This window comes from Malaya genurostris, chromosome 2, assembly GCF_030247185.1.
Source record: "Malaya genurostris strain Urasoe2022 chromosome 2, Malgen_1.1, whole genome shotgun sequence".
Classification (NCBI taxonomy): domain Eukaryota; kingdom Metazoa; phylum Arthropoda; class Insecta; order Diptera; family Culicidae; genus Malaya; species Malaya genurostris.
The window spans coordinates 192,163,034-192,186,064 of NC_080571.1; the positions used below are offsets into that span (position 1 = coordinate 192,163,034).

General features: G+C 35.8%; 1 protein-coding gene across 3 annotated transcripts in view; it reads left to right on the forward strand.

The window, feature by feature from the left end:
• The window catches only part of LOC131432919 (E3 SUMO-protein ligase PIAS2), a 60,402-nt gene that overhangs the window by 33,912 nt on the left and 3,459 nt on the right, over nt 1–23,031 (forward strand). For 2 of the 3 annotated variants that reach the window (XR_009229993.1, XM_058599513.1), the window contains exons 3-9: nt 45–618; nt 674–914; nt 975–1,080; nt 1,144–1,272; nt 2,806–2,972; nt 3,063–3,160; nt 3,224–3,401. Coding sequence is in view for 2 of the 3 variants with exons in the window: in XM_058599513.1 (XP_058455496.1) it covers nt 45–618; nt 674–914; nt 975–1,080; nt 1,144–1,272; nt 2,806–2,972; nt 3,063–3,160; nt 3,224–3,401 (1,493 nt within the window). In the remaining variant the exon portion in view is untranslated. Of the gene's footprint in view, nt 1–44; nt 619–673; nt 915–974; nt 1,081–1,143; nt 1,273–2,805; nt 2,973–3,062; nt 3,161–3,223; nt 3,402–3,769; nt 9,113–23,031 lie in introns of those variants that run through there. The other variant, XM_058599514.1, reaches the window with a different exon arrangement.

A 23,031-nucleotide genomic window follows, 5' to 3' on the forward strand; every position in this document is an offset into this window, starting at 1 on the left:
AACTGCTGTAGATTTACGTTTATTTGAGTTTGTGTATTTTACAGTCAAGAGGAAGTCGAAGCATTAGCAAAAGAAGTTGATATCCCTAGTGCATTAAAACCTCCAGTAGTAAATCCTCTGTTTACCTCAACACCGTTGACGAACAACCCAATCTTAAGCACTCCAGTGCAAGTTGTTTCACGCGCAACTTCCAGTATGTATCAGCAACAATACGCCAACGCTGTGCAAAATGACAATCGCGGAGGACAAGTACATGCTAACGGTATCGTACCAATTCCTTACCCGGAGACGACACCAAATCCAGGTTACCCTATACATCCGGATGTAAAATTGAAGAAGTTGGCATTTTTTGATGTACTAGCAACATTATTGAAGCCAGCGACACTCGTACCAAGTAACACAACACAGCGAGTTCAAGAAGGTTCCTTCTTTTTTCACTTGACTCCCCAGCAAGCAACTGATATAGCAACCAACAGGGATATTCGGAATGCTAATAAAATTGAACACACAATTCAAGTTCAACTGCGGTTTTGTTTATTAGAAACATCGTGTGAGCAGGAAGACTACTTTCCTCCAAATATTGCAGTTAAAGTGAACAACAAGTTATGTCCGCTTCCGGTAGTAGCATTTTTGCTATTGAATTCCTCGTGTTAATCATTCGGTTCCATTTCAGAACCCCATACCAACTAATAAACCTGGAGTGGAGCCGAAACGTCCTCCACGTCCAGTTAATATAACGCCAAATGTAAAACTCTCCCCTCTTGTTGCGAACCATATTGCAGTATCTTGGTGCACGGAATATAATCGAGGCTATGCTGCTGCGTGCTATCTAGTACGCAAATTAACTTCCACTCAGTTGTTGCAGCGCATGAAGACCAAAGGCGTAAAACCAGCAGACTACACGAGAGGGTTGAGTAAGTTAATAAATAGACTTTGATCATGTACATCTTTATAATCATTCAAAATATTTCAAGTAAAAGAAAAACTAAATGAAGACGCTGACTGCGAAATTGCCACAACGATGTTGAAAGTTTCTCTTATTTGTCCTCTTGGTAAAATGAGAATGGCAACTCCGTGTAGGTAAGATTAAAACAAATTATTCCTTATGCTATGTTATGCATGCTCATAAATTGTGCTTTCTAGGTCCTCCACATGCTCACATCTACAATGTTTCGATGCGTCACTTTATTTGCAAATGAATGAACGCAAACCCACTTGGAACTGTCCAGTATGTGATAAGGCTGCCGTATACGACAACCTTGTTATTGATGGGTAAGTAATGATTAAAATATAGAGGTACAGAGAATAGCCACGACTGTTATTCAGAAAAAAGGTTTATACTACTAACCACGGGAGGACGAAAAAAACAAAAAGGGGTGAAAACTATTCCATTTTGTGTGTTTAGATTGATCAACGCACCGAACAGACATCGAGTGGACGCAGTCCGACGTATCGAGGTCGGGAAGGCGCAAATTTTTAAAGAAAAGTGCGTCATCCACAATATTGACACTGTAAAACAAATTCTGAGAGCGAAGTATGAATTGTCAAGTTATTTGCACTTTTATATAATAAGTATTCTATTGTTCATGGAATCCGGCGGGAAAAATGAACCAAGAATAGATCCACTGGGTTCCTGCTTCCATGTCGTAAAAGGCGACAATTGCAGGAGTTTCTTTTTCTTTTAGTTATCAGATATTATCAATGTTTCACTTCTGATTACTCTATTTTACTAAGTTATCTCTTCATTCAACCTATCAATTTCCGTCTAGCTTCGGAGAAAAGTTTTATTTGGAATGTTTTCTTCTTTTGAATCAAGACGCGCGTATTTATTTTTATGATTTATTTTATGATTTAAATCGATTTTATAACAACTGTTTAGAATATGTCTTTGCAATGAATCAACTATTTTGTCTAAAACCTATTCACTCGTTTATTTTGTATCACGTAATTTCATTTATTAAAAATAGGAAAGTTTTTAATTTTTTACGCGGTAGTATTGCAATTTTTTCTTCAGTTTCCTCGAATAAGAGCTGTGAATCAAGACTTCCCGGGAATTCATTATAGGATATTGTTGAAACGTTCACTCGGGAAGTTAGTGAGTTTAGTAGTGCATCCGAGCATCTTGAAATCGGAACATACTGAGTCGCGCGCGAATAATACCAATACTGAAATTTTTACCAACAAATATCCTTCTCCCGTGACACTTGTGGAGTGCGCAGTAGTATATACAGCCTATAGTAACAACAAGTGTTGGACTAACATCCCTTTCCATTCCTTAGACGATCTACGTTCGGGCCTGGCCGGCGCCGGTACTGATCAATGAATTCTGGGATTACCAGAAGATGTACATTGAAGGATGATTCACCAGTCCCGGGTCGGATCATCTAGAAACTCCCTGTACAATTTCAGCTAATCCCGATCAGTAACGGAGTAGCAACCAGGAGTGGTCGCTCAAGCTCAAGCTCAAAAAATCAAACGCCGGGCGGCACCACTTTTCTGTTTCCGAATGCTAAAGTATTTTGTACATTGCCGCTTTGGAAAACTAAAATTAAATATATATATATATATATATATATATATATATATATATATATATATATATATATATATATATATATATATATATATATATATATATATATATATATATATATATATATATATATATATATATATATTAACTTTTTTCTATAACTTTTTTGTTTTTACATCTAAATCATAAATCATATCTGAGACTCATTACATTTTCCCTTAGATTTAAATGCAGTAAAGATTACAAACAATAATAATTTCGTTCGTTTGTAGCTACTTCCAGGAAGTTCTTGCTTCAAACAAATTATCTTGCGATGACAATGAAATACAACTCCACAAAGATGGGTCATGGAGTACACACGTGAAAACGAATGATACGTGTACTCTTGATACTCCAAGTAAACCTGTGCAAAAAGTTGAAGTCATTTCAGATGACGTTGGTAAGAAAATATTTTACTGTTTGACTACATGTAGCGAACGTTTCATTCTATCGTGCATATAATTATGCGATTAATCATTGTTCCAATCAGAACTCATATCGAACGATCCTCCGAAGTCAAGCATCAGCCAGACCAGTGTGATATCGAGTAGTGAACCATCCTCTACAACTGCAACTACTAACGAAACTGTAATGTTTATTGTCATATAAAACATGTCAAAAAGTTTCACTACAGATTGTTTAATATTTTAGGTCGATTTAACATTGAGTGATTCTGATGATGAAGATCTGCCCTTGAAACGTAAAACAGTGACACGCTCTGCGGCTCAAGGTAACGTGAGTGGGAGTGCCACTATTACTACAATCACTAGTACTTCAAGCACAGCTGCCACTTCTGTCGCTACGTTAGTTTCAAAGCCAAAAATCAATGGTAGGTCTCAACAACAAAAAATTATTCAATCAACTGAAACTAAAACAGTACCTGACTCGACGACGTCCACAAGGACGAGACGCAAACTCGCTCGGTTGGTGTAACGTTTGACTTACCGGACAATTTTCATTGGATGCTTTTGAATTAACAATAATTGGGTTTGTTATAAGATTTTGTTTTTCTTCTATGACTTTTATATCGGATTACTTTTTATTTAATTTTTTGCGTTGTACTAAAACAAAAATTTTGGATTTAATTAACAATAATGAATTTTAAATACATGTGTTATCTATTTTCCACTTCCCTCACGCCACACACGGGTTGACTGATCTTAAACCAAAAAAAATTGTACGTAATAACTAACGCAGAAGAAGTCGTCGAGAGTGAGAACATTGTTATCAATGAAGAGCGAATGGATAGTGAAACCAATTAAGACATAAGACTAAGGATGAAAATACTGTTAATAATCATTATACTTTTTTACATCCAAATATCGAATCGAATAAACAAGACATTTTGTTTTTGTCTCAGAGCACTTTCACCCTTTTGCTCTGTTTTAGTTTAGAAATGATACGAAATTGATTATTCTGTTTGAAAGATATTGTAGCAATAGCGATTCAGGATTTTACTTTGTTTATTTGGTTTACATTTGTCTATTTGAATCGCTAATACAGCATGCAGAACATTTTTTTTAGGAAATCCATTCGAAATTTTACCTAACATACATGTTTAGTGAAGGAAACGTAAGGGTTAACGCTGAAAAAATCAAATTTACGTTGTTTATTAAGTTCGCTCTAGTTAAGGTTATTCTGCAACTTTGCTGTGAAGTTCGGTTTATTAAACTCTACATAAACAACTTTTACACCGGAAGGTAAACATATTGAATAAATTTTCATATGCACTTGTCAGACTGACGAAAAGAATTATGGTGATATCATGTGATCTTCGTGATCTTGCTAGTATCGTAATATATGTATTAATGATTTTAATAATCTAGTTATGCAGCTATGTCTTTCTTCGCACTATTCGATCGTAAATTTCCATACATAATTGCCCTACTTGTGAAAGGAATCCCAAGGAACGCAATTACAATCATGCATAACACGGAATAGCAATCAGTTCTCATTTCTCTTATTTTTCCCACATTTGTTATTCGCAATGTCTGAGCGGGAAAACATAGCGTGTTTATCCTGTATATACATTTCTACGACATGAGCTTTTAGTAGGAAGTTGTGTTTTTGCTGTGTTTGAGTGTCGAACACCGATTGTACACAGAGGGTACTTGCGGAGTGCATTGCTTTAACGGGTCCTTTTTCGTTTTCCTTTTTCTAGTGCAGCTCAATAGTATGGTTGTGATATAGTGGTAAATGGTCAATATACAACAATTATTTACAAACAAATTAAAACTTCATTACAAGTAATGCTACAATAAAATATAGAGTACTGAAAGTGCACGAGTGTGACTTCAACTCTTGAGAAGAACTCCTGTAATTCTTGAAAGCAGACCTTCTTGATACTACTGATAGCTTTGCTCAAAACTAGATTCGCCGCTCTGAATAACACCCTGCGTTTATCTATGGTTTTCGCAGAGCGAGCTCTTGGCATCTTTCTCCTAATCATTAGCAGCGCGAAGGTCTGCTATGTCCTCGCATCATCAGTGCGCCGGTTTTCAGTTGCCACTTTCCTCGGCATGGTGAAATTGCATGTTCGTGATAGCACTGCCACCAGCTTATCCCCTCTTAGGCTCGCTGTATGCTCCTCCTGTACTAGAGCCGCTCTTAATACTTCGTGGTCGAAGTTCCTGACCTTCCACGAGATAGTTTTGGTGGTACTTACCAGCCCTATTCGTGCTGTTCCACTAGCGATCTTGAAACGAGCAGCTAGGTGGTCGCTATGAGTATAGCCGTCATTTACCCTCCAATTCAGGTCACCTACAATGCTGGAACTGCAGAATATTACGTAGAGGATTGACTCGGCCTCATTCCGATGGAAGATGCTACTTGAGCCGTTGTTTCTTAGCACCACGTCTAGTTTAGCCTCTAGCAAGGTTTGTCGTCTTTGGTTGGTGCGCGGGTTTTCCAATGCTGTAGTCCATGCGTTAAAGTCGTGTGTGTGTGTGTCGTGTGTGAGAGAGAGAAAGAAATATATACTCACTTTTCTCCGAGATGGCTGAACCGATTTTCACAAACTTAGACTCAAGTTACTATTATGATCGAAAAATCTACAATTTCAGAAGTTTGTCTGCATAAAAGATGTAAAGATTATCTCATTTTACAAAAAAAGTTTCCTGTAGTACCGGAAATAGTGATTGAATACTTCAAAATGAAGCAAGCTCATTTTTTTTCACGACGGCTGATCCGATTTGATTTAAGTCTGACTTCCGGTTCTGGAATTAAAGGGTGATGCGTGTTTGAAATTTCAAGCCGTCGTATAGTGGGACGATAAAAAGAGAGAAAAGTTCACCTTCGTTAAACTCAAAAACTGTTACAATTTGTAGGTCATGTAAGTTGCTGACCACATGATACTTCAGTTAAATCGGTCTTCGGAATCCAGTTCCTGAAGTACAGGAAATAGCGGTTAAAACTCCAAAATGAAACTCACTTTTCCGCAACGGCGCTCAATCGATTTTCTCAAACTTAGACCTACAGTCTTACGTAAGGGACTGTGTTTTTTTTTTTGTAAATAGTTAATTAGTTTTATATTGAATACTTCGAATTAACAAACAATGATGATCACTTTTAATCTAATTACGGCATTGATATATTTTTGTTAATTTCTTATTTCTAGTAGGGTAACTGCTCACTTAATCATCTCAGTAATCCCAAAAAAAACCTGAAACCGCGGGCGCAAAAAATATACTTACACAGATCGAGCAAAAATTTTGCAGTTTCTATGGCGGATAGAACTTTTCGTTTTTTTTCATAAAATTATGACCCACCCTAATATACACACTGTTTGCGATGCTCGATTTCCTACACGGGGTAAAGAAAACCAACACCGAAGCTCGGTTTTGAAAACATAACCGAGTTTACATGAGCACGATAATTCAACAGTATTTAAGAAACCCGAATCACGATGCAGATACGAATGTCTGTCTCTCGAAATGATATTGGTTGAACACGGTGGTAAAGTTGAGACAAATCATAGCAATTTACCCCGGTGATGTAGTGATACCAATGAAAACTGCTAATAATATTTACGTACATGCTATGACAAAAATTTATTTAAAGCATGCTTATTTATGCAGCTTATTTAAAAATATACTGTTTAGCTTGAATTGCATATACAAGGAATATAGCAAGTAAGCCAACCAACTGGAATTAAAACAGAATCTATATCTATTCAGAAATGGATATTTTTTTCAAAGAATTTGTTACTAGTGAGTTATCCTTAAATACTTAATTTATATTCCTTAATTCCTTAAAACTAATCAGTAAATTCTTCTAACATGCAGTTTTTTATCGAACTTGGATGTAAATAAATAGCTTTTTTAATTCGGTTGGATTTTATCCGGACCAGACATCTAGTTTTGAAAATACACAGTGACACAAAAAGTACGACATTTCCATAACAGTTTTGAAAGCTATTTGTACCTGTAGGGCTATTTGATGGTCGTAAATGGTCATGTCCTAGTTCCGGTTCTGGATACAATTAGTAAAAATCTCCGATATGAAATTTGAATCGATTTCTCATGAAATGTTGATATCTAAATGAGAAAAGCATCATTACACTACTAGGTGGGTTGAAACAGGGTTTGAGAGTGCGAGTCAATTTACACTTCTTACAAGGTTGGAAGTTGGACACAGTCGGAGACATAAAAGACTATAATAGAAAGCAGCACAAAGACCGAAACGGATACAACACAAAATTATCCGAAGTTTCATTAACGAAGACATTGAAAACACAGAAGGAGTAGGATGATAAAATACCGATACGATACAGACGCACGACCCAATGATTGACTGGTTACCGGGTAAAGCACATTTACTGCCCAAGTGAAAAATTCTCTGGCAAACTTTCAATAAAAGATACTTGTATCTTTCGTTGCAAATGGGTTACCGTGAAGGAATATGTCGCTTGGGTTACATGCTGGAGGAGTTCCTCCTTCGTTAGCAGTGTTCATTTGGGAACCAAAGACTAGTTCGTCCGATATGGAAAGTGTGGAGCCTTGTAACTCCTACCCTCGGCCGAAGCAGCCCACAAAGTTATTTGAGGTTGATTTTTGGGTTCTTAAAAGAACCGAATTGTTGATTTTTTTAACGCTGAACATGTTCAAATGAATTCTTCATGAATGCAAAGCTTCTGTTACTAAATATTGAAGAAAATAATTTTCACAATAATTCGGCTTGAAATCGGGCAATACGCAAGTTACACACAGGGTAAATCTGATCAATACCATCACCCCTATTCTGTATTTCAATTGAATTGGAATATACAGAATAGGGGTGTATTGCTGGTTTCGTGCAATATTCTGTTTGAGGATATTCGCTAGTGCGACAGCCTTTTTAATGCTATTTCAGGTAATTTGTTTTGAGAAACCATTGAAACTAAATCATTAGTATATTTTTTTTTAAAACAATCTTTGGAAATTTTTTGAAGTCAATTCGTGAATTATTTCCGGAGGATTACACCGATCAACAGAAACATAAGTAAAAAAAGGTGATTATTTGAAATAAAAAAAAATCAAAAACTTTAGAGAAAAAAGTTCAATCTAGTAAGTACTAAAAAATTAACGAAACAATTTTGATTCTTTTAGTTAAACTTGTATATGCGCTAAAGTTGTATATGCGCTAAAGATTAGGTGTATAATTGAGTAGAAACAATCAAATGGATGTCATGGCAGCAGTTTTAAAAAATCCTACGCGTGTAACTTCAAATCGTGTAAAATGTTTTTCCCACCCGTATACATGTTTTAGACGTGATTTTATGAAAAATAAATTAAGAATCTGACGTACTAGATAACCCCGTAAAGTGCCCAGTTAATTTTACTCTTTTACAAATGAAGGCAGAGCGAACATGTGCAAAAACGTAACTGAAGTAAATAAGTTTCAATCTCGATCTATTGTTTCACTAGTGATTCTATTATTTCAAAGATAATATCGCAGTTAGTTCTTTGGGATAAATTTACTGGTGCTGAGAAGAACCTATTGAGGTTGTAGTGGAAAATGAATGTGAAGGATCACTAGAATATTGATAAAAAATGTCTATTTCAAAAGAAGAATTTTATCGTGTTAGTTATGGAATTCAATTGCGAACCGATCAACAAAATCGTAAGTTGCGTATTTCAGAAAGACATAATTACATAATTAGAAAATTAAGATAGATTTATTGCTCATCACTTAAAACGGAATTTTTCGTGAAACTATTCGTCGGGTTGTATACATAATCTAGTCCTTCGATTCGATTGACATTAATTGTAAATAATAGAATTTAACCTAATTATAGTTATGTAAAGAATTACCTAGTAGCCAAATGTTAAATCCCTAATATCAAAGATATTGCTTGTTCGTTTTTTTCCTATCAGTATAAGATAAAGTTATGTATCTGTCTTTTGTTAGTGGTAAAAACTTGTTCGAGCCTGTACTGAAGAAATATCATGACGAAAGAAAAATTATACAGATATGTAGAAATCATTTCAAATTTAAGAAATTGTACGTAAACCAGTTTAAAAATTTGTGTTGGTATGGAAATAATATTCAAATTAGAATCTATGATAACCTGTAGTTTTATTAATCTGAGATATCCAATCCACCAAAACATGGCCATACTAAAAATTCATCAAGTAAACGTGGCCTCCTAACGCAATTTTTTAATTTGAAATGGTTTCTTATTAGTCATTTATTTCTAAATTAATCAAGTTTTTTATTTGAAGTAGATCTTTTCTGTTGTTTTTTTTTTGTTCTATTTCTTCACGATCAATTGGCAGATTTTCCAATCCATCAATACACGTGTCTATATCAAACCTCCATGATCGGGAGAGACGGTTTTTTACTCGAGTGTAAATGTTCCAATTTAACTAGAACAAAAACCTTTAAGCGTCATGCACGAATTACGTCACGCTTCAATGAGGGGGCGGGATTTCAAATATTGGTCCTTATTACCGTTCTCACTTCCACATTCACATGTCACTTCACTTGATTTTACCTATTACCATTATCACGCATAGTGAAGTGATCACTGTGGTGGAAAAAAAAACTATTTTTTTCAACAAAATGTGATGTTCATAATGGCATCAAGTTCATCCAAGTAATTACTTTTGCATCTGAAGCGATTTCCTTAGTAGGAACCTAAATTCACTTCACTCGATTTTCACCGTAAAGTGATACCGATCATAAGGGTCACAATCACTTCACTTGGTTTTCACCGTGTAGTGATACCGGTAATAAGGGTCATTGTGACAAATCCTGACAATGGGGAGAGGGGGAACAAAAAAAAGTTACGTCACGGAAGTTTTATTTTGAATACTAAAGTATGTGTTTTTAATTCGAACTTTCGGCTTTCATATGTGACATAGTATTCGAAAATGGTGCAAACGTGCGGAAACAAATTTTCGAAATAAACCCTAAGTTAAGAGAATGCGCTCGAGTCTCAATTCATAGGGCGCTGGACTTACTAGCCAGTTGCCATATGTTCGAATTCCAATCTGGAAGAATTGTTAGTGTCAGTCGCAGGCCCGTGCCCAGGATTTCATTTCGGGATGGGCCCAAAAATTAAAAAAATAATGTTACTGAAGATTGCATGCGGGCATACACTTTAAACCTTTCTACTGGAAGTGGTATTGTATTATATTACATTACATTACATCACGTTTATTGTCTTGTTATTTCTGTAACACATGTCTGAGGCCTTCTAAATAATTATATGTTTTTGATTTCGGGAAAGGCCAGGTACCCCTCTGGGTACGTGACTGGACAAACCGCGCAATCGGTTGAAATTGCATATCGAATCAAATGCGTGATACTAGGGAGAAGTAAATCATGCTCAACATGAAACCTAAACTGACTTAGAGCATGAAATGATCAATAACGTAGATGGCCACACCCATGCACGTCACTGTGGGAAGGAAAGAAATGTTAGTTCAACACTTGCTACTACTAGTGACCGAGGATTTCTCTGCATCACTACAAGTGTCACGGAGTGGTGTTAGTGGAGTGAGGAAACGATCAGGATAACTTGGTAGATAGTACGACCTTATTATTTGAAATGGAAAATGACCGCTTGATTTATAACATGCATTGTTAAATTTGTAACGATGTGTTCGTTTTTAAACCTATAGTTCTTTCCTCAATCCCCCAGACAGTCAGATGCTAAGAGATAAATATGGAGTCATTTTAATTGAAGGCCATTTATGTTAGTGGAACAATTTTCTTGCTGACGAATAGTCATATTCGAGAAAGATTCAAAGTCAAACTGTGCTCACCACCAAAGGCTTATAATATGCTTTAGAAAATTAAATTCTTAAAATAAGTTACTATGGAAGCATGTGATATAAGAAAAACTACTCAAAAAAAGGCGACACAATTCTAATAAAAGCTTCGCTAATGAATCACCCCATGAGAATAAGCGATGAGAAACGCGTATGAAATGAGTTCACGGGCGATAAATATCATAAAACATGAAAATCATTTTAGATTAGACTATTCTTTATAACTCGAGGAAAAAGATAAAAAATTCTCTCGATGTGATAGGGTTCTGATAGCTGAAAGTAACTCCTGCAATTCGTAGAAAAATAATAGGTTTTATCAATTATCCATTGAGCCCCATACCCCTCAAATTAAAGGTGATTGACTGAAGCTCTGTTGACCCCATTGGTTTCCAATTCCAGTTCCGAGAGCAGCAACTCAAAGAGTTAGATGTGGAATGTGTAATGTGTATTGAAGAGACGAGGTTTTATGCATGTTTGACAAAAAATACCTCCTATGGGCTTTTCCCTGCACCAAATAAATAAATAAATTGAAAGGCATCATTGTACCAATATAAGAATTATTAAAATATAATTTTCGCTGAGAAGAATGAGGGGGGAGAGGGTCGAAAGTTGTTACGTAATTCTTAAGAGGGGGTTTCAAAATTTGTGACCAATTGTGACACGGGGGAGGTGGGGTTAAATTTATTGAAATTTAGCGTGACGTAATTTATGTATGACGCCTTATATGTATCATCGCTATATCAAAACTATACATTTTTGTGGTATTGGAGTTGGACAGACATAAATATTTGGTTGAAGTGAGAGTAATTTTATCAATTGTCATCTAATTTGTATACCAAAATGATCTTGTAACACGTGTAAGAATCACATTTTTTTTAAATCACTTGCACTCTGGCAATCAACTCTGGCGTTAAACATGCTCACCAATCAGACTGTATAGGAAAAACTACAAGGATCAGCCCCAAGGGAGTTGTTCAAGCCATTGATGTGGAACAAGACAACCATAATTTCTAATGATCTACAATCAAACAGTTCAATCAATCGTCACACTTTTGAATCCGCAATTGCACGAGAGTCTTCTTAGGAACCAACACTGAACATCGTTTGTCTTAATTTGTAATCGTTTTATAGCCGGCGAAATTTAACCAATATCCCAAATGTCTTTGTACATACTTCCGATACGGATTTGGAACTGCTTGCATACAAATCTTGAACACAATATTTTTAAAGCTTCTCTTCGAAAAGCTTGTGTTCAAGTTTTGTATGCAAGCAGTTATTTTTATAGCGTTAAGTTTCTCGACCATTCTTCGATTTCGGTTGAAACGATAAATTTTTTCTCATCATCAATCGAGTTCATCTTATATGAATTAAAAATTAATCCTAAGCACTCAAAATTTACCTTGAGGTTTTGTCAATTTCTCAGATGAAACGTCAGGATGGACATTGCACTTCGTTGCAAATAAGTGATTTATGAGAGGCAAATAGTTTACTTCTGCTTAGCGGATTATTTTTATCCGTCATCTTCAACACAATCCGGTACACATGAGGTATCAAAACCTCTGAAAGATTATAAAAGACCAATCTCAATCCATTATAGCAATCAATTTATAATAGAAATCAACTGTAAGCTAAATACAAAGGGAATCTCATATTTTGACGTTTTCGATTGTACAGTACCGTCCTTCCATTGTTTCGTGAATAATGAACAATACTATATAACTCACCACATTGTGAACAATACATCTATTGATAAACGATATCAGAACATGCTTCCCTCCCCTGCATCGGTATGGATAGAATATTAATATAGTTAGCATTCCTTTAGTTATTTGACTGGATTCCTTCAATATAATCCTTGAAAGTGAGTTTTTTAGCAAGTGTTAAATCTAAATATTTTCTGTGATTCGGAACATGGAAAATCAAAACGATCTATTTTTTGATGGTACGATTGTTGTTTTGTTTATGTTTAGGACTCACGGGGAAAGATAACAAAACATTTCTTCACGAGACAAGACTTATAGACGAGATGAACCGTCAATGGTTTAAGTCGTTTGTCAACAGACAACATTAAAAACTACATATCATCGCAGAATACAGTTTACTGGCAGTGAAAATCTGGAATACGAGATGTAAAAATGTTGTATAGGGTTGTCCTTCAGAAATACCTGCTTAATTGTTCTGATCAAATAAATTGGAAATCGGACATTATTATGATGTATGGCGTTTTGTGTTTTCGGCCTTTTGTATTTCGGCTATTTGTTTTTCCGCTTTTCGTATTTCGGCCTTTTGTAGTACTCCCGTCAAACACTGTAGAATGTTTTTTCTATGTCTAAAATAGCTACTTCTGTGAATAAACCCGAAGTTATATTTGTTTTTATTATTTCAGTTACTCTATCATTCTAAATTAAAATGCTCAGGATGTAAGCTAAATTGCTTCGAGAAAGATTTCTCATTGATATGAGTTATCACTCTCATTAAGAACCTTTTTTGAGATGTTTGGAAGTTTGTTAGAAATATTTGATTTCCTTCTCAGAGAACTGATTTTTTTTTCTTAGGTTGAATTAAATCCTTAGATATTTTTCAGAAAGATTCAGATTATGAATCAGCGGAATTTGGATTTCGCAAAAAATTAAACCTTGTTTAATTTTCTTTTTGTAGATTCTCTACACTACACATTACAATATTCAAAACTCTGAATTTTATTGGAAGATGATATGAGTCTTCGTGAGTAATATCATATGTGACTTTGATCTTACAGAACCAAATCCATTGTAGAAGAATTTTAAGAGATACAAGTTTGGTTACGCACGAATATAACTGAATAGAAATTAGTAGAACTAAATTATTAAATAGTCCGTTCTGTTTATTTGTCGGTTATTTCATATGTAGGTATGCTTTGCATTTGAGCAAAACCCTCAAAAGGAACGAGAAGCATTAAACTGAAAAAAAATTTGTGGTTATGATGCATCAATTGTCAAAGCAAACTTTTGGCAGTTTCCTTCCTATGAGTTTTCCATCACATAATAATGTGGTCACGTCGGCAACTCTTTTAAGGCCAAAAAATATATTTATAGGCTGTTGTGATTTGATGCGCAAAATCTATAATATAATGAACGGCTCTAACGACTGTAAAAAGCAACAATCACGTTATTATATTATTATGTTTAGGATTTGCATTTTCCCTGGGCGTTAGCACAACCTTGAGACAGATTGAATGATGCTGTCACGGTCCCAGGGTTTGTCTGTATCCTTACTCAATGGAGAAGTGTGCACACTAATGGTGCCATGGGTAATGTCTTACAAAAAGAGGCACCAATACACATAATGGGAGCAATAAAATGGATATGTTCCTCTTTCTGATTGTGCCATACTTGTTAAGCATTGTCCATGCTACAAAAAAAAACACTTTGATCTAAGGAAGAAAAGCGATCTACTAATCAAATTTGATCTCTTTTGCCGTATGCAGTTGGTTTTATGATGACCGAATAATATACTCTTTGTTACCTTTTGGAACCGCAAATGGCGTCCACTCACTCATCATTCATAACTCATATGCTACTATGCAAATGCAAAACATACATTTATTTCCTCTTCCAAGATTGTAGATTAAGTACACCATCAAGCCATATTTAGTAAGTATAAGTAAGTTTCACCCTTTTTCTAGGGGAAGATGAGCTTCCATTACCATCTAACGAGGATCGAGGGTCACTTTGTGCGTGGCTTATCTCATCATCCATTGCTTCATTGTCGGTGTTGTGTGTGATTTCCGTTTTTTTAAGTTGTTAACTGCAGCTGCTGTACTTTGTTCTATAGGGAATACTGATGGTTTCGTTGAAGGGGATGGGGTTGCTTGGGGTTGAGGTGCAGGAAGCACCGTTGTTCTTTGGTATAGTTGTCTCCTTGTCCAGTTTATCACATGGCTTACCGTAGTGAACAGCTTTTTGACAATATTGATATGTGGCCATCTGATGGTCGTAGGTAACAAGTGATTTGCACGGAATTCTTGTATCCTGACCAGCGTTGCTAGGTCATTTTCCCAAAAATCTGTATTCGGCGCAAAAATCTATTTGTACCATATCGGTATCAGAATCTCGTCAGCATAAGTTCACGGAAATGTCACCAAAGCTCATTTTGGTGAGCAAAAAAAAGGTCTCATTGCAACCTTTTCTCCTGTCTATCCATGCCATCAACGAAAATCGGTATTTGTCAGTATGATCCGAGAATTATCGGTATTTTGGAAGTACATATCTGTATTGCGGTGTAGAGGTCAAATATCTTTATATATACCGATAAATCGGTATACCTGGCAACGTTGATCCTGACCGAAAGTCACAAGCGCATGCGTAACAAACGTACACCATTTAGAATACCGGGGAAAAAGTTGGAACTTTTCTTTTTTTGTCGATAGAAAGAATCTATCCGTATTGGGACATAGTTTTGCGAATATAAGGATCGATGAATGACGCTTGAGGAAAGATCATGCAAACGCACTTCTATAGCACTATCTTCCATATATACTGGAATGTTGTACTTAATGTTTTCGTGCTCCACATAGTGCACACTGTTATTGTCTTTTGCGAATTGAATTGCATCCAACTCTTTAAAAAACTGGATGTAACCAACATTATTTGTCTTATTGCATTGAAGTAAATGCACACAGCGGCGGTAGCTTTTGTTCGTTTGGTTCTCTCATTTCGAGATCGTTCTATTGTTCACTACACAATACTGTACTTGGCTTCTTCCGTCGGTAAACGTAAGCGATTTTGTTTTATCGACTGACTTGGATGAGATGTGAAAGCGAACTGGTTATTATTATTATTATTACTATTACGATTATTACTTTTTATTATTATTATTCTTGTTAATATATCAGTTTGAGATATTAGCAGGTTTCTCTGGTATAGTCAAAACAGCAATGCAATGGGGGAAAGGAAACATAACGTAACAGCCACAAAGATAGAAACAATCAGAGTAGATTAGAAGCAACGTGTGAAGCAACCTTCCTGCCCAAGTGACAAACTCTCTCTCGAACTTGCAATAGGAGATACTCGCATCTTTCGTTGCAAATTGATAACCGTAAAGGAATCTGTCGCTTGGGTTACATGCTGTAGGGTTTCCTTCTTCGTTACTAGTGTTTATATGGGCACTAATTCGTCAGATATGGAAAGTGTGGAGACTAGTAACACCCACCCTCGGCCAGAGTAGCCCATAAAGGGGAAAAAATTATTGATTGAAAGTCTAGTAATCGGTAAAATAATATGGTGACTCTACTAATGAGATGACTATTGGTATATTAACCCTAGCTAGAATCTATTAGAATAAAAATAATAACACAATATTACGATGTTTGCTGGTGGAATATATGTGTGTATATGTACGTGTCGTAGTTTGTGTCTGTGTGTGTGTGTGTGTGTGTGTGTGTGTGTGTGTGTGTGTGTGTGTGTGTGTGTGTGTGTGTGTGTGTGTGTGTGTGTGTGTGTGTGTGTCTGAATTCTAAATCTAAACTAAATCCATATTTTATAAAATCTGTTTGAATCAACACAAAAAAAAAACAATGACCAAGTGGGCACCAAGCTCATAGCTGCAAATCTTATCAAGGGTGTACAGGGGTACAGAGGGTTGTACAGGGGTGACAGAAACTAGTTGTGTCAAAACAATGTTTTCAATTGTTTCATTTATATATTGGCACACTTAGGTCAACAGACTGTATATCACGTGTGTTATATCGATACAGCCATTCATAATTTAAATCATTACATTATTGAAGTTAGGAGTCTATCAGTTCCAAAAACTCAAACTTTAATTCTCTCCTCATCTACATCAATATTAACGTTCTTGTGATCCTACTATGGAATAGCTGAGGACTTTTAAATGAAAATTAAACATAGAATCACTGAACAAATCAATCCTTATTCATAACCTTTCTAATATTCTATACTAGTTCTCAGAAATCAGTTTCAGCTCTCAAAGAAAGAACTCAAATACTCCCTGCAAACGCTGGATATGAAGAAACATTGACAACTTTTCCAATTTTGAGCATAACAGAAGTATTGTCTCAAGATGACATTACTGAGACAAATTTTGATGAAATAAGGGCAATCGTTAGCGAACTTAAAAACACGAAGGCTCCTAAGAAATTTCAATATTCTTTTTTTTAATTTCCCGCTGCTACCTTGAGACTTCGGTATCAATTTTGCAATTGTGTGAATACTTATTCTAAAAATCCGACAGAAGCGTCCAAATTATTCCTATTTTTCAAAATAAGCTTTCATTGTGCTGTTATTGATAACAACTAAGAAAGTTCTGATGCTTCCTGATTGATTTAAAACTGGTGTTTTTCCAGATTGTAATATTTTCCAGATTTTTTTTTACTAAAATTCCCGACTTTAGCCCGGTGAAACCAAATTCCTCACTTTTTCACGATTTTTCAGATTCTCTCGATCACTTGCCACCCTGCATTAGTTAGAGTAAGATCTGTTTTCTCTGTTCGATAGATTGACGTCAAGAGTAAGATGAAATTAGTAGCATTCGCTTCGAGTTTTCGCTGTAACAACAGTATTGAACAATTTTCACACTACTTTTTCTGCGGTATTGCATTTAAAGCCGGAGCAAAGATAGTGTATTTGATTTTAGTACAGTTCATTGATTGAAATTTTAATAATCAGTAAAATAACATAGTGACTCTAGTAATGAGATGAATTTTTGTACAACAGTCCTAGAATTGTTCTGGAAAAAGTTTTGTACCGAAGTACCACGTCTTTCCTGACGTACCGAACGAAAACGTTGTTTTCGGCTTATTCTGACCGATGCAGGTATTGTCATTTAGGGGTTAGCCTATGTTTGTGCTTAGGGCACATAACAGTTTTTACTGTTCTTTACGTTTCGTCTTAGACTCGTCAGCACCAGACTCATGAGCGTGTGCTATTTGAGTAGTCCACCTTATGACAAGAGACAATAGAAGAGCGGACACTGTGTGCTTAAAAATTATATTATATTATTAAATAAAAAAACGAACACTCAACTCAGCGCGTGAGCTAGCACATGAGTCAGCTCACGAGCTAGCTCCCCATTCCAGCTCATGAGCCAGCATCGCGAACTGGTTCTTCGAAGCATACGACTCTCGATCTAGTAGCAACACGGCACACGAGCGTGTGCTTTAGACTTCGTGTGCGTGTTTTTGAAAAGGTACAGCACACGGACTGTATGAGAGCTGGCTCGTATGCTGGCCCATCGCTGGTCATATGTATATCAAAAAACCGTTCTCATATTACTCATAACATCATTAATATTACGGTAGAATTCGCAAAAACAATTGTTCATTGAATAGAAATAGGACAGTTTCGTCGGACTTAATCTAACAAACTCTACAAATCCTGTTTACCCTGTAGTTCCGGAACCGGAAGTAGTATCCACAACAAATTTAGGAATTCCGTTTGGAACTGCAAGACTTTTCCTTTAAACCTATAAGTTTGTGAAAATCGATTTGGCCATCTTGAAAAAAAGTAAGTGAGATCCTTTCTGTAGTTTTTAATCACCATTTCCAATTCTTCCGAAACCGGATTCAGATAACCGGAATAACCGAAGTTGGTTCGTTTGCCAGCAACAATATGACCTCCAAATTGGAACAATTATAAACCTAGTTAAACCTAGACTTACTATCTCATGCTCTATTTCGATTAAGGAGCGGGTAGGGTCTAACCGACGACACGACCTGCCACTCGTCTATCGAAACTGTATCGCAAATTTAACTACCCCTCAGTAACTGATAATGTCAAAACGAAATCGCCTGAAAAACTATTGAAACTGGCAACACAAGTTAATTGATTATTTATTTTTAATAACAGTTACCATAACCTTGGTTACTGCATATTCCCTCCCGTGGTTGATGGGCTTGACGGTATTGCAAACATCATCAGATACGATTAATTATTGTTACAATTTAATATAAATATGTGTTATACCTTTTAGTTTAATTATTGAGTTTATTGAGTGAGGCATGAAACGATTTGAATAAGATGTTGATTGCAATACGCTCCAACATCCGGGGTTGGAGAGGCCGGTAGGGCTTAACTGAGCTCTTTTTTATGTTTCATTTTCATACTACCGGCCCTTATTACCGATGTGAAGTGGAAATTAAGCGAAATGAACGTACCCCACTCAGGTTTCACACGATAACGGAATAGTTGAATGGTGAATTAAGTTCATCTTTGACGTTTATTCTGTGAGGTTGTGTCGTGCTCGTTTGGGATCTGATGGATGAGGTGATATGTGAGTGAAGTATAAGTGAAGTGGAATGCAAGAACGGTAATAAAGGCCACCGTTTCAGCTCAGGACTAACGATCGACCAATAAAAGAGATAGAAAATGGGTGACGGCACCTCCATTCATCTCAAATCCATTAGTCATTTCATATATGAAAACCATTAGTTAGAGCGAGATCTGTTGTGTTTGTTCGATAGATTGACTTCGAGAGTAAAATGAAATTAGAAGTATTTCGCGTCGCTATAACAGCAATATCGTACATATTCTGAACTACTTTTATGCGGTATTGCTTATCAGAGATGAAGCAGAGATTTTGTATTTGATTTCATCACAATTCATTTATTGAAAGTCGAGTAATCGGTAGAATAATATGGTGACTCTATTAATGAAATGACTATTGGCACAATGAATTTAGTTAAAATCTATTAGAATAGAAATAGTAAATCAATGTTACAATGTTTGCGTGTGAAATACATATTTGTATATATGTATATGTATGTACACATGTGTGTGTATGTATGTATGTCAGTATGCCTTGGTGCCTGTATATATTTATACATGTATGTATGTATGCGTTGTATCAAACCGTATATTATGATACCTTTCGATTGTGAGTGAAATGTTGATTGCATTACGCTCCAACATCCGGGGTTGGAGAGGCCGGTAGGGCTTAACTGAGCTCTTTTTTATGTTTTATTTTCGTACTACCGGCCCTTATTACCAGTGTGAAGTGAAAATTAAGTACAGTAAACGTATCCCAATTGGGTTTCACACGATGACAATAAATGAACGGTAAATCGAATCCATCTTTGACGTTTATTGGTGGTTTGTGTACCATGGAATACTGTGGAATGAAATAGAATATTGTAGAATATAATAAAATAATAATGACTGAACCAATGAGCAAACCACTGATAGCTGTCAAACGATGTTCATCCAGTTTGTATTGTGAGGATGTATCGTTTGGGACCTGATGGGTGAGATGATGTGTGAATGAAATGTAAGAGTGAGTGCATGCAAGAACGGTAATAAAGGCCACCGTTTCAGCTCAGGACTAACGATCGACCAATAGAAGAGATAGAAATTGGGTAACGGTACCCCCATTCATCTCAAATCCATTAGTCATTTCATGTACGAAAACCATTAGTTAGAGTGAGATCTGTTATCTCTGTTTGATAGATTAATTTCAAGAATAACATGAAATTTGGAGCATTTTTTTTTGTTCGTTAAAACAGCAGTATTGAATCATTTCTGAACTACTTTTATGTGCCATTGCTTCTTACAGACGAGGCAAAGATTTTGTATTCGATTTTATCTCAATAAATTTATTGAAAGTCGAGTAATCGATAAAATAACATGGTGACTCTACTAATGAGATGACTATTGGCACACAAATTTTAGTTAGAATCTATTAGAATAGAAATAGTAACTCAATGTTGTGATGCTTGCTTGTGGAATACATGTAGGTATGTATGCATGTGTGTATGCGTGTGTGCCTGTGTGTATGTATGTGTTTTTGTGTGTACAACATACATTATACCGTTCCCTCGGGTGTGTTGTATCAAATTGGTTGTGACACATTTCGATTGCGAGTCAGTGTACCAGATGTTCAAAAGTGCCTGAGCGGATGGTAATCTACTGTCAAGGATCAACCGAAGATAACGAAATGTGAACATGCTGTAGCAATACTATTAAACCCAAGTGTTATTATCATTTAAATAAAAACGCATGTCCTCAGTTCTTATCCGTCAAACCATGATGAGCTGCTCTACAAAGATCAATAAAACACTAATTTTTTTTTTTTTTTTTTTTTTTTGGCAACGGATGACTGGATGAGGAACAAGAAATTCACGATCTAACGAACTAAAAACAACAGAAACAAAAAATACGAAAATGCTGAAAGAATTAGAAAGGAATCTTGGTAAGAATATAAACACCATTGCATACAACTAACTTTTACATTTAAGGAAGCAACATAACATGCCAGCAAAAGTACGGAGTGAAAAATGACAACAAAAGACACGAATCACAGCTGAATAGAACACTGGAATTAAGGTAAAACAGAATAGAAACTATGAACAAAGGTAAGAAAACCAACATGAATAAATAATAGAAACTGCTGGGTAACAATGTAATTTCCTCATATTGAAAGAGGCGTTTATATGGCGCGCATGCGCTAATTCGGCCTGATACAAATTAACGGGGAGGGCAATACATTTTGGACAGGGCTGTAAAAAGCTGATTGGAACCCTTTCCCCACCAAAATGTAATATAAGGAAACTATAAGGAAAACTATAAGTTACCATAACCTTGGTTACTGCATATTGAAGACTTGGAATATGTAAACAAAACAAACTGCTTCGAGTGGAATTATCATTTAGTTTAATCGGATAGAGGTCTTCGTTAAGGCTTGCTGGAGCTCGAACATATTAAAAATGACTTCCAGACAATTCAATATCCATGGATGTTTGTTAAAAGGTTTAACGTAACCATACTTAGATCTATAATGACTATCTGCTATGTAAATTAGATTTTTAATGGTGTTAAGTTTTGCAATCATTCTATCCGACATTGCGAAACTTTTTATCAGTCCGATCAACAGAATTTAGTATCGAAATAATATTTGTTCTTTTATAATGTCTTTCTAAAGTAAAACCATTTCAATTCGCCACTTGTTCCAAATCGTTCAGCCCTCGTTGCTAATCAGCATACATGTTGTGACAAAATGCGCTGTCATATTTTGGAAACTTCTCTTCTTCTACTCTCAGTGATTTGAGGTCTTCGCAAAGTGCGTGTTTACTTTGATGAATATGAAAGACACTTGAACAGCACGGGAATCAAATTTCTCAGGATATTAGATCTGATCGAAATTATAGGCTTTGAAATGCACATCGAAAGCCTTCAGTGAAAACGGGTCTTTTTCAAATAATTTTATTGTTTGTGTCTCAGAAAACAGACTGTAACCAAACACAAATATTTGTGTTTGCTGTAACTACGGTCTACCGTAAGGCGGCTGGAACTTGTTGAAATAGTCAAATATGAAGAGTGTAGGATACAATTTAACAATGAAGTCTCATTTTCGTTTCGTGAAGACTGGTACTAACTTCCGGATTGGTTGACAGTATATTAAGCAAAAATGATGTGTTTCGGAAACTCGACTGGATATTTCTAAAAAGAAAGACCGTCATCATGGATGAGTTAGATGAATACAGTGCAGATAGAGCTAATGGGTAGCTGTGGATGATATAGGACGACGCCTTTCTGTAGCAACACTACTTCTAGTACCAGATTTAGTTATTGTACTATTGTGGTCGGCGCAAATCTAAAAAGAGCGTTGTCACAAAATTTAAATTTATAGAAAAGTTTCACAACTTTCTCAAATGATATGTTTATTTATTATAGCGCTCCTAGGTAACTATTTCATAGCAACTCAAACAGTGTTGCTCAAGAAGATTATTTTCATGATTATCGAGGGGTCGTTATATTTATGGTAACTGGCGGTAAATCACTCACGAACACTTTTTGTTCAGATTTTTCTTCGGAGTGCCTGGTCGTGTCGTCGGTCTAACACTTTTGAAAAAATCATTTATTACTTTCATTCTGTTTTCTGATAGTAAAACATTTCAAGAATATTCTGTGATATTTTGAAGCCTATCGGAATGTAACTCCGGAACCGGAAGTCGGATCAAAATGAAATTCAATACCAGGGTATGGGACCGTAAGACGTTTTATTTGAATCTTAGTTTGTGAAAGTCGGCTAAGTCATCTCTGAAAAAAGTAAGAGCCTATTTTTCTCCTTATTTTTGGTACATATCATCCTATATCTCCGGAATCGGATGTCACATCGGGATGAAATTCAATAGCAGGCTATGGGACCATGAGACCTTTCATTTGAAACTTAGTTTGTGAAAGTCGGCTCAGTGATCTCTGAAAAAAGTGAGTG